Source organism: Chaetura pelagica, unplaced genomic scaffold (genome assembly GCF_000747805.2).
Source record: "Chaetura pelagica isolate M959 unplaced genomic scaffold, ChaPel_1.0 scaffold142, whole genome shotgun sequence".
Classification (NCBI taxonomy): domain Eukaryota; kingdom Metazoa; phylum Chordata; class Aves; order Apodiformes; family Apodidae; genus Chaetura; species Chaetura pelagica.
Window position 1 is genome coordinate 12763906 of NW_009952973.1, and position 12996 is coordinate 12776901.

Here is a 12996-nt window from a genome sequence, read left to right on the forward strand (position 1 = left end):
AGGCAGCCGGGCAGGCAGCAGCAGCGGAGCGGCTCTGCAGCAGGGCAGCTCCCAGCAGCGGGGACGGGCGGCAGCGCACGGCAGGAAAAAAATGGCGGCGGCAGGCAGTGTGTGTAGACGACCGCCTCGAACACGAGGAGAGAGCGAGAGAGAGAGGGGCGTGCCGCGCTGCCTCTCTTATGGGGTTTTCGGCGCTCCCGATTGGCCGGTTTCGTATTTCCGGGCTTTTCAGCCAATCAGACGGGACCTAGTCCCGCCCCTGCTTCCGGCCACGGCTCCTCCCCTGCAGCAGCTGCGCCCCCACACACACACACACAGAGGGGGTTCAGCGCCGCGTGGAGACGCCATTTTAAGTCAGTTTTGTCGGCTGACTCAAAGGACATTTCATGTTCGTGTAAGGAAATACCTGGTCCTTCACAACATGTGTGGCAAGAATGAATAAAACTGAAGAAAGTGATCTGAACTGCATTTATATGCTAAGTTATGCAAGCAGGTACATCTGTGAATAATTATTCTTAGTTCATTCCTTGTCCTGGCAAAAGATTGAAATAGGGGTGCCCTTTATCAAAAAAAATCAGAAAAGGGAGATAACTAAATCTGTTTCCTATCATCTGTGTTACACAGACTCCTTTGCCTTTGGATTGCTGCTGCCCAAGTGCTTATTCATGTTGAAGTATAATGTGACAGAAATAATCGAATGTGAATCTGTCTACTATATCTTCTCTAGTTTCTGTGGCATTTTGGATATATTGTTCCCAGGATATAGGTCAAGCTCTCTTGTCCTATTTTTGCCTGATATATAATTAGAGTATTTTTTACAAACCATTTGACTGACAATTGATACCTTGAAAAATTGTCATGTTTAGTGAACTTCTAGGGCTGCTGAAGATTCCCAAGGGTGTGGGGTTATCTGAATGTTTATATGGCCTTGAACCCAGTGATAACTGAGATAAAGCATGTATGTAATCTCCTAAAAATTCAGTTCCAGTGTGTGGGTGAAGGGTTTTTTTGGTTGTGCTCCAGCACGTGGGGGGAAAAATGGAGTACAATATTTCTCAACATTTTAGGCCTTTCTGCAACCCTAGTCACAGGAATTAAATGAAGACACAACATATGTTATGTAATATAAACAAAATAAAGTGTTTAGCCAAAAGGACTTCCAATGAAATAGAATGCTGAGGGGTTTGGAAGCATGAATCTGTTTATTGTTACCTTGTTTCCCCTAATGCTTAGGGCTTGTACTGACAGAAGTTCCTACCTGCAAGCCAGGCATTGCTGGCAGGGGCAGGCTAACAGCTAACGCTGGGCTTCACTGCATTCTTCCAGTGGACAAGGCAGCTTGCTTCTTTAGCTCCAGGTATCATAGGAGCATATTAGCAAAACACATCAATGTCCATGCTGGGTCTGAACAAAGGCCAGTCTAGCCCAGCCTTCTGCATTCTGTCTGTGATGATGTCCATTAGCAGGTACAGAGAGATTAATATAGCAGCATGGCAAGTTTGCAGTTATTCTTCCTGCAGTACACTCCTGGCCTCCAGTGTTTTAAGGCTGAAGGATTTCCTGGGTCAGAGATGCCATCTTTGTTTTTTACAGCCTTTGATAGATTCTTTTTTCCTGTGAATTTGCATAGTCACCTTTGAACCTTTTGGAAGCTTTTAGCATCTGTGACATTTGCAGTAAAGAGTTTCCTGGCTTAACTATGCATCTCGCACTGTACCCCTCAGTGTCTTTTGAGGCAGCCTCTCCTCGTAGATTTATTTCAATGTCTTGTTGTTAGTGTTTTGGAAGAGGCAGTAGAGAGTTTCTCTCTGATTTCTTTGCCATGCCACCATTGATTTATAGAACTCTAGTGTCCTCAAGTGATTTTATTTTTTCCAGTCTGTTTCATCATTGCCTGTGTGAAAACTGCTTCAATCCTCTGATTATCCTTGTCCTTTTCTGAATGTTCTCCAGTTTTACTGCTGCCTTTTCAAGATGGGAAGACCAGAAGAGCCCAGAATGTAGCAGATGTTTAACTACGATGGTTGCATACAGTGCCTTAATATGTCAGCTTTTTTCTTTTCTTTTCTTTTCTTTTTTTTTTTTTTTTAATTGTAGAACTGATATTTCCATAGATCTGTCTACTATAGCTCCAAGATCTCATCCCAGAATGATGAAAGTTGGCTCAGAGCCCATCTCTGGATGTGTAAAGCTAGGGTTGTTTCATGAGGACTCTGAAAAGTAGGATCTCACCCATATATATCATCACTTCACGTCTGTGTCTCTTGAATGCTGTCTGCCCTTATCTCCAGAGTTACAGAGTTGACAAGTGCTAATAACAAAATTTATGCAAAGGAGCAACTGCTATCTGTTTCTCCAACGTTAGTATCCAAATTTTCAGATCGTATGTTAATAGAGAAGTGATGGCTACCTGCACTCTGCCAGCATTTCTATAGTTTCCTTACCAGCTGTTCCCTTGCAGTATCTTTGCTCATATGCCTTTGATACCCTAGATGTGTAACCACACACAACCATCTTCTTTAGCATCTCCTTACAGCTTCAGTGTTTGAATTTCTGCCTCCTCTCCATGTCACCTTTGGCTGTAATGCAAAACTTGTGTATTGCATTTGCCACATTATTCTCCATTTCTCTTGCAGACCCTTTGCCTGTTTATCCACCTCCTTGTTGTACAGTGAGTAAGAGGAAACTGAGTTTATCTTTCCATGTCTGTGCAACCTCTGATGCCAGTTAGCCTACCACTGCAAGAGACATAATGAAAGTAAGATAGAAATTAATTTTGGGAAGATCACAAGAAGTCTTTTAGTTTACACCCTCATCTTAGAACAGAATCCACTGTGTCTAAACAATTCCTATCAGTTGCTTAGAATTTCATCATAAAATAATAAGAGAATGCAGCAAGTTTAACTCTCTTTCTGTCCCATAATCCAAAATAATAGGAATAGAGCATATAGGAAATGGTTTGATATATTGTATTTGGGAGAGAATTTGCCTTTCTGTATTCTCTTCAGGTACCAAAATCTGTCTCAACCACAACCACTATGTGTGTGTCACAGACTGATCTGAAATGCGTAGTTCTCACTTTCTGAGGAATCATAAATAAATCAACCAGAGATAATTGACGGTGGCTGTCCATTCACAACCCAATCAATGCAAGCCTGAAAGTCTTTGTGACACTTTCTAAAAATGTCAGTCCCATTGCAGCCAGAGAATCAATGTGTTTATTTAAAGAGACTTTAAGAATAAAAAAACTTTGGTTTCAAGCAAAACTGAATGGGATGGTAAGGCAAATCAGTGAATTTAGACTCAAAGTTAGGCAGTTAATTTATCTCTATAGGAGGAAAATAAGACTGGCATGGCTTTTGCTTTTGAAGATAATTGTTTTGCCAGCCTGTTTCTGTTAGCGTGTCCTAAATATATATTAAAAAATAGCCTTTAAAAGGGTTAAGATCAATTATTGGGTTCTTTTTTTTTTGCTGGGGGACAGAATGAACAGTAAATCTCCCTCTGTATGGCTTTTAAATTGTAGTCTAAAATGATGTTCTGATAACAGTGTATGTCCTTATTACATTAAAACTACAAAACCATTAATTGTGCCATGCTTGTCAGCCATTAGTGGTCAATCAAGTAGTGTACTCACTTGTTCCTGTAGCAAAAATATGGTTTTAATCTGAAGTTGTCCTACAAAACTGATTCTCTGCAGGATACAAATTACAAGGTTACTCCTAATGTCCATGACTGATTTGTTAAAACTCAGAACTCCCTGAGCTTTCTCATTTTTAAAATATAAGTGAAAAACACAACCAGAAAGAAGTGTTCTTGAGTCAGGTGGGAGAGAAAAGAAACCCAACTAAAATTGTTTTTCTCTCTCACACAAAATAAGATAAATATTTTATTATCTGACAAATGAGAATTTTGAATGGTTTTGGATAACTGGTGCTCTCCTAAAACAGTTGCGTTCATTTTCATGTGGTGCAGCCCATACGAAGTGACAATGTACTGAGGTACTTGGCTTCTGCACATCCCAATCATGTTATGTTCTATTCTGCAGGTTCAGACATAGCTGGAAAAGTGTCTCGAGTGTTGACAAAGGCATATTAACTATGCATTTCCTTCACATACTTACTAGTAGGAAGATAATGCTGAATACTGGGGAGGAACATTCTAATAATAGCAGTGAATTTTAGCCTCCAATTTCAAGAAGAGAGCATAAGCACTTAAATTCTTGTTCTTGGAGAAAGGCTATCATGTTTTCCTTTGTCCCAGGAGCAGTTTCTGAAAGTCACAAGGGTGTAAAACCACTGATGATCTGGTGCAAGTAACCGATGTTATCCTAGCTCAGGTGAATCACTGGTTGCATGTACTGGCCTTTGCTTTAATAGGGCCTGGATGCAATTCCATTTAAGAGAGCTCTCCAAGGTGTAGGAAGATTAAAGGTTTATGTGTTACAGCAGAGACACTCTACCACAAGCAAGAATACTCTTTATTTTTCCTACCTGTTTAATGTTGCTGTATACACATTGATCTTTACATGGCAAATGTGAGGATGATCTCTTTCAAGCCATGAGAGCAGACTCACAGATAGTGTAAATCAGTACAGGTCCCAAAGCAGTTTTAGCCCCTCGAGGTGCTGTTAGCCCTTAGTGAAGATGAACGTGCATAAAACCTTGTGTTGTGAGTTTACTTGTGGGATCAGCTGAGATGCTGCTACATTTTTCCACGCCCCACTGACAGTTGTTAACAGAACAATACGTGCTGTGCATTGATCTGAGGTACGATATTTTTTTGTCAGCTTGTCATTTTCAACAGTTGCAATGTTTTATGCTTTCCATCTCCTTTTGTTGGGCTTGTGATAGGAAGTAAAACTCCTGTCCTCTTTCCTCCAGAACTCCAGGCTGTCCATAAGGGGGAATGAGAAGTTTAATCCTTCATCTGAAACTAAATGAAAAACGAAGTAGTAATGGTTGGACACTGGAACGGGCTGCCCAGGGAGGTGGTGGAGTCACCATCTCTCGAAGTGTTTAAAAGAAATACAAATACAGTGGTTAGCGACATGATTTAAGCACTGAAAGGATAGATTAGGTTATGGTAGGTGGATTTAGGTTATGGTTGGACTTGATGATCTTCAAAGTCCTTTCCAACCAGGATGATTCTATGATTGGTGTTGGTTATTGTTATTAACCATTTGCGTATGCAAAGAAATAAGCAAAGGTTGGTTTCAGCTCTTCCTTCCCTGCTCCAAAAGAAAACTTGATCAAAATACAAGCCTATTGTCAGGGTGTTGTAGGGAAGCTGGCAGTGGCAGCTGGCTTATCCTCTGATTTGTCAAGCTCCTCTCTGTTCCCCCCTGCAGTATGACTTTGTGGAGCTCCTGGATGGCAGCCGGCTGATTGCGAGGGAGCAACGCAACCTGCTGGAGTCGGAGCGAGCGGGACGGCAGGCGAGGTCTGTCAGTGTCCACGAGGCAGGTTTTATCCAGTATTTGGATTCTGGCATCTGGCACCTGGCCTTTTATAATGATGGGAAAAATGTGGAGCAGGTGTCTTTTAATACCATAATTATAGGTAAGCATTATCTTCAAAGCTCTTGCCAAACACTAGGCTCTGGTCAAGTTTTTTAGGAATGCAGAGACAGGTTTTCATAGTTAAGTGATCTGACTTTTTTCACAGGTTTTCCCTTTGTAGTGTTTCTTTTGCTGCTCAGAATAAAATCAAGAATATATATTTTAGTTACTTGGTCTAAGACATAAGGAGTGTACCTTCTTGTAAAACAGTGCTTGAAAGGAGGCCACTATTTTAAGTATTTGTTAAATGGCACAGGACTGCGTTTAAAGTATGGAACTCGTGGTTTTACCATTATAATGTTAGTCTTTGTTGGGATGTAATGACCTAAGATACTAGAGGCATTGGCAATAGAAAACCACATCTATTTGTGCTCTTCAAACCAAATGTAAACACTTCTCTCAGAGCAAGTGCATGCTCAGTTAATAGTGGTTCACGATAGGTACTTCATGAGGTGGGCGTCTGTGAATTATCCCTCTTTTTTTCTCTTTAGAGTCTGTGGTGGAATGCCCCCGAAATTGCCATGGCAACGGTGAATGTGTGTCTGGGTCCTGCCATTGTTTTCCTGGTTTTCTAGGCCCCGATTGTTCAAGAGGTAAATGAACTCAATGCTTTTCTCAAGTCAGTTTAAGCAAGCATGAAGACAAGTACATCAGGAAAGCGACTGGCATGTGACTTGCTTTTTAGATGTCCTTTATAAAGCTTTGCTGAAGAACTTTGTTTTAATTTTTCTCCTGTGTTTGATTTCACAGCGGCCTGCCCAGTGCTGTGCAGTGGCAATGGGCAGTACTCCAAAGGACGCTGCCTGTGCTACAGCGGCTGGAAGGGCACTGAGTGTGATGTGCCTGCCACGCAGTGCATCGATCCCCAGTGTGGGGGCCGAGGCATTTGCATCATGGGCTCTTGTGCCTGCAACTCTGGATACAAAGGAGAGAATTGTGAAGAAGGTAAATGAGTAAATATTTACCCCAGTACCTGCTGTTGTTAGTCTGGTTTCCAGCTGGCACATCCAGCTCAATCGATTTTGCTAGATCTAGATCATATGCACTAATGGTGTTTCTTCAACAATCATTTTAGCATACTAAACATCAAGTTTGGGGATCACTAGCATCACTAAATTCTACAGAATTATTGTTGGTTTTTTATTCTCAAGTAATCAGTGGGAAAATTCTTGATAATGTGGGCTATCTTTTTGCTTGCTAGTTTTTTGTGGTTTTTTTTTTTCTGGCTGAGATGACCTAAGAAAACAGACAAAGAACAGATGTTGGAATACAGGAATACTTACTGAATTTTCATCGTCTAAAATAAATCATTAATGTATTGCATTTGTTAGTGATCTTTTCCACCAACCACATTGTGGAAAGTGCTGATTCAAATGCATCAGAGTGACAAATGATGCGTCATTTTTGTATTCCAGAGATGTGCATAATAATATTCATTCTGGTGTGCTGCAAAGTACAGTTCCTTTTCAATTCTATTTTTTCAGGGAGTAAAAAGCACCATTTTCTTCCTCAATCAAATTGATTTTATTGATCTCCACTTACAAAGTAATGCAATTAAGCCTCTGGAATTAAATTTTCAGGCCATTGACCCTACAAGTGTAACATTTTATTGAGTCAAATTGCTAAATTAAATCTCGTCATCTAAAGCACATTAAAGTGAATTAAGACAGATATACAGTATGTAACTCATTTATTTCTGAAACAAGTTGAGTGTCCTGTGCAGCTGTCAAAACTCCATAGCAGTGGATTGGGTCAGTGGACACAAAGTGCTGTAGGGAATCCAGCACTTGTTACACTGTGATTAGGCAGATCAGAGATCAGTTGCCCAAGACTCAAAGCCAATCTTGTTGTAATTCAGAAAAATTACTGAACCTGGAAAGGTTCTCCCTTAACTCAATGGTAGCCTGTCCAGATGTCAGTTATGTGCACACACAGTTTTCACAGTACCAGAAAGTGATTTGGAACTGAGGTGATTTTAGAAAAAACATTGCTGCTATGCAACTAGTGGTGATATGAATGATTTACCTTGTAGCCAGAGAAGGGAGGCTGACACCAAGGTACCTGGGTCTGCTCTGTCTTTTCCCCACTCATTGCAATGAAACGAAGGTGAGCTTCTCAGGTTCAACCTGCAAATGTTTACTTTGAAGATGAGTAAAATGCTGCCTATTTACAAGGTCTTAAAATGTGGATTAAGTCCAGAAGTGCCATGAGTTATTGTAGGAGCTCATCACTGGTTTTAGGAATGATGAGTTTATCTGGTCCTTCTCATATCCCTGAAGCGGATTGCTTGGACCCATCCTGCTCCAGCCATGGCATGTGCATCCACGGCGAGTGCCACTGCAACCCAGGCTGGGGTGGCAGCAACTGTGAAATTCTGAAGACAATGTGCCCTGACCAATGCTCTGGTCACGGCACCTACCTTCAAGAGAGCGGCACCTGCACTTGTGACTCCAACTGGACAGGTCCAGATTGCTCCAATGGTAAGGGTTAAAAGCACTCCCATTTTGTAATATGATGATGTCTTGAATAGCAGCATTTATTGACATTATTCTCTTAGAAGCTGGCCTGCTGAGTTGACTTCAGCATGAACTATGAATTGATTCAGAGGTTCAAAATAAATTGATTAATTTGAAGTATTTGAAAATCAATGTATTCTCAGGGATCCTTTAGCTGCTTTCAGCTAGTATCTTTAGGTGCTTCACATGCAAGTTCAGAATGTTCTTTGTGCAATGTATGGATCTAAGTTGGAACTAGATGATCTTTAAGGTCCTTTCCAACCCAAACCATTCTATGATTCTGTGATAAGTATCATCTTACCTAATCTGTGTATTTAGAAACTTAAAATACAGTAGTGAGACAGTTGCAGTTTTTAAATCTCTCCAGCTAATTGGAGGTATTTTTCTTGAAGAAGAGACAGTGTTCCAGCTTGAAGGCAGAGAATACAAGAATAAATCCTAAACAGCTTTTAAGGAGGGCACAGAATGCCAGGGTGGAAGGAGTTGGTAGGAGTGAAGAAGCAAAGGGATTCCTTGAAGTCTGAAAGTGATCTTACTAAAACCATAGTCTGAGTTTAGAAACAAAAAGGAGAAAATTATTGAAGGTACTGTCACAGAGAGTAGAATCTAAATGATGACAAATGTGAGTTCTTAGAATATTGTTTGGTAGCCACATATCAAAAGATAAATGGAGTCTGTGAGACATGTATTTATCTAAAACAGTTCATCTAACAACTCAGATGATTTTTTTAATGAAAACTGAACACGTGGGCTAGCTGGGCTTATGCCAGCTTAGGAATAAACATAACTTTTTCATGAGGAACCTTCTATTTTAAAACAAATGTACTTCCTGACCAGGATCTGTGATACTCAATAATGGTTTATGCAAACAAGATAGGACAGTGTTACAAACATTCAAGATAAAGTGAATGAACAAAGAAAATGTTGTCTGCTGTTACATTTGTTTAGAAGAAAAAATTATTCTCTGAACATTTGTAGCATTAAAATGGCTATTTGTGAGAAAACATTTCTAGTTTTTAAGCAAAACATGGATCCTCTATTTCTTCACACAGTGTCCTTGACACTATTTTTGATTATTCAGTTATGCTTCATATTTAACTTATATTTCAAGGAGTGGTTGGTCATTTAAATAACATAAAATATTTCTGATCTTCTCAAATATTTAAAAAATGTCAAACTTACAGAAAAGCTTTGTAAAAATACACAGAGTATTTTCTAAAGTCATGCAAAATTACCTCCGGACTGGTACACTAAAAAAGTAAATCTTACCCATAAACATTTTGCTAAGCTGCTAGAAGAAATGCAAAGGAATGAGTTGTTTCCATCAGAGTAGTTTATAGACTTGAAATCAGCAGAGCTTTCCTCTATCTTCATCAGCAGTTTGTCCATTAATTAGCCTTTCAATTCCACTTCAATTAAATTAACTCTAATTAATAAGTTCATTACAAAGATTGACGTACCTTGCTCAAAGCCAGTGTGCTAAAAGCTGATAAACACCTTCACCCTAATGAAAAATTGATTAGATTGAAGAGAAGAAATAAACCTTTCTTTCTTGGAGTTGTGTTAACATTTTGTGACTCTAAAGTTAATCAAACCATCTTGCATCTCTTAATCAAAAATTTAACTCAAAGTAGATATAAAAAGCTGTATAGCACAGAAGAGAAAAAAAAAAAAAAAGGTAAAAAGAAAAGAGAAAAAAGAAGGGGAAATCACAGTTGTCTTTCTCCATAAAGGTTTTAGGCTGTTTCTTATGGAAAATGTCACAGCTCCTTGATACAGTGTTTAATGTTCCACAGCACTTCAAGAGAGTGTTGTACTCTTGTGGGGGAAGAAAAGCACTATTGAGTGAGAAACTGGAAACCTCTCTTGTGCTGAATGCTTCTTTTTTTTGCTGTTGAAACTAATTTCAGTCTTTTATTACAAACTGTTTGTTGTTTTTCACAAGAAAACAAAAACTAAATCCAGTACTTTTGTGAACTCTGTTGGTTGCAGCCAGATGTAGACTGAGGAACTAAAGAAGTCACTCAGGCTGTATTGTATCTCCTCTTGTTTTTCTATCTCCTTAGCAGAAGTACAGTATGGTAGAGTCTAAATGAACCAAAACTGTAAAGGCCAAACTTGGCAGTCTAATTTATCATCTTGTATTAGCTGAGACTTAACATGTGTTGTTTGGCCTCTGACTACCTTTGGCTGTTAAGGTATTTTTCAATTATTCCATCAGTTACAAGAACCTGTTACTATAGCTAAATGACAAGTTAAATTGCTGTATGTTGATTTATTTTTTTAACAATCTGTTATTTAAACCAGACTGTGCATAGCTGTCACTGATACAAATTTAATGAAAGTAAAAGAGAATCATCTTTTCTATTAATGGATGTGTCAGTATGTCAGCATAGTAGTAGTTTGTCTCACTGGGGCTGATTCTTTTTTCTTTTTTTCCAGAAATGGCACATTTTTACTTTGAAAGAAAACAGATAGCAGAGTAGGGAGGGGAAACCTTGTTAAAATGAACTTTCATTAATACTAAATTTTCAGTGTCAACACGCAATGACTAGGTGTTACAGTGCATGTAGTCACAGAGTACACTGTAAGTTCTATTAGGTCTAAGTGCCATATGATCCAAGTTACGAAAGGTTTCTCTTGAGACATACGTGATCACAAAAATCATGACTCAGAATTATTCAGAGCTGTGGACACTTAAGCACCACCAAGCCTGCTGGATAGCTAAGTGAGCAGTATCATAGAGAGAAAACTCTGGACTCCATATTCTGTTGAGTCCTGCCTGAAAATACCTTTCACAGTCAATTCCTTTCCAAAGGAGTAAATTCAATTTCCAAAGATTTTGCCCTTCTTACTCTTCACATATTGAATCCAAATGTAGTGCTGCTAATTAATGTCTATGTTATTTTTCCCGTGTGCACTCTCTGCCTCCCTTTCTCCCCCCTCTCTTCTCTCCCATCCAGAAATCTGCTCGGTGGACTGCGGCACCCATGGCGTGTGCGTGGGCGGCACGTGTCGCTGCGAGGAAGGCTGGACGGGCGCCACCTGCACCCAGCGCGCCTGCCACCCCCGCTGTGCCGAGCACGGTACCTGCAAGGACGGGAAGTGTGAATGTAGCCAGGGATGGAACGGAGAGCACTGTACCATTGGTAGGCTGCCTATGCTTTACCCTGTCTTCAGGCTGCAAAGCTCGAACAGCCGGCCCTGCCGGCCACATCTTACTAAGACGTGTGTTACTTTGAAGCTTGTTTCTTCAAACAGAATATTCACACAGTCCAGTCTGTGTGACGAAGCTGATGTTTTAAGAAAGGAGTTGGTTATATAATGGCTCATCAGTTCTTCATACCTAGTTTGCCATGAAAAAGAGGTAGAAGAATTTCCCTCTCAATCTTTTCCCTTTAGCAGCTTTTAGCTGAGGGGGAGGTTACTTTTATGTTAAACTCCTAAATATATTATTTGACTTGTGCTTTCTATGTGATAGCTTTTTGTCTTTCAGAAATGAAGCTTCCTATTGTTTCTTTTTTATTTTTTTATGGAGAAGAAGCTCTAAAAACTGACTTACCCACCCAAAAATGTCACTTCTACCTTGTCAAAAATGGGATCTAGCTGCCTCAAATTTCTTCTTGTCAACATAATGCTCTGGTTTAGAATTTTATCTAATTTCTTACCTGTAAATAATGTAACAGCAGTTCAGTACAGCTGATTGAGAAGATGCCATCCTTATTACAGCTTCTATGTTTCTGTAATCAGGTTAGTTCTAGTGCCTGGAAACCTCTGGAAATTACTTTGTCTTTATCAATGGAGCTTTTCTTATGCAGTTATTTACAGTCTGTGTGTCCCATATATAGCAGGATATCTCTCTCCACTGCACAGGGCTTGATGGTGAGCCAGCATGAGAAAGTACGCATGTAAATAAGGGGACTAAGAAAAAGTGGCAGAGGAGTTGCCACAAGGTTTATCATTTTTATATTGATTTTGCATAGCTGTAGAGCTAAGAAAATCCCTTCTACACTAATCCCCCTTTTTGCAAGACACTGCAGGTCTGTAACAGAGGTGGGGGGTCCTATCTAAACAATTTTTGTCTCAGCAAAATCACACCGAGAAACTATTGCATGGCAGCAGGTAGGAAGCACAGACAAAGGAACTGGCAATTGTCTTAACTGTGAAAGATGACTAACTTGTACTTAGGTGTGTGGAGAGCATTGCACAAAGCTCAGCAAAGGCTGCGACAGGAGTAACAATGTGGCTCCAAAGGTTTTTATGGAACACATCTCCCAAGTGTGAGAAGCATCGTGGCTAAGCGCTTAAGAGAGAAATTGAATAGACAACAAAAGAAATAGCTACAGGAAAAGGCATCTGAATAGTCAAAAAAGTGCCTGTAAGTAAAAAAAAGCACCCATAGGTTTATCGAGGGAAGTCAGTTAAAAGAGGTGATGTAGCCAAAGCAACAGGGTAGGACTGTAAGTCTAATACCAGTAGACCTGATGGATGTGAACATAGTGTGATTTGCTTTTGCCACAAGCTAAGGGAAGGCTGGAAATTTTAACTTTTTTGGGTGTTTTGGAATGGCTGTAACTCTGTGCTAACACAGCTAAGCCATCACTGGGCATAAGTATCTCAAAAATAGTAAAACCCAAGGTGCATTACCAGGTAGCTTAACAGCTCCTGACTGAGAGGCAGGGCGGTGGTGCTGTGCTTGGTGGTCATGGGAAACAGTGGTGTGAGCTCTGAGGGCAGGGGAAGTGAGGGCCTGCTATAGCTGTATTAATTCTTACCCACATCGTTGCACCAGAAGATGAGGCAAGGTTTTGTTTCATAGACAGGAGTCAGGTGTGAAGCAGTAAGATTGAATTGCAAATTATTGTTTACATAAATGAATTTTTTCTTGTTGTTTTCTTCTGAGATTTCTCAGACATAAGA

General features: G+C 40.0%; 1 protein-coding gene across 2 annotated transcripts in view; it reads left to right on the forward strand.

The window, feature by feature from the left end:
* Positions 1–12996, forward strand: part of TENM3 (teneurin transmembrane protein 3) — a 320216-nt gene that overhangs the window by 230282 nt on the left and 76938 nt on the right. For both annotated transcript variants that reach the window (XM_009995957.1, XM_009995958.1), the window contains exons 7-11: positions 5351–5561; positions 6052–6153; positions 6311–6505; positions 7840–8040; positions 11040–11225. In XM_009995957.1, coding sequence (XP_009994259.1) covers positions 5351–5561; positions 6052–6153; positions 6311–6505; positions 7840–8040; positions 11040–11225 — 895 coding nt within the window. The remainder of the gene's footprint in view (positions 1–5350; positions 5562–6051; positions 6154–6310; positions 6506–7839; positions 8041–11039; positions 11226–12996) is intronic.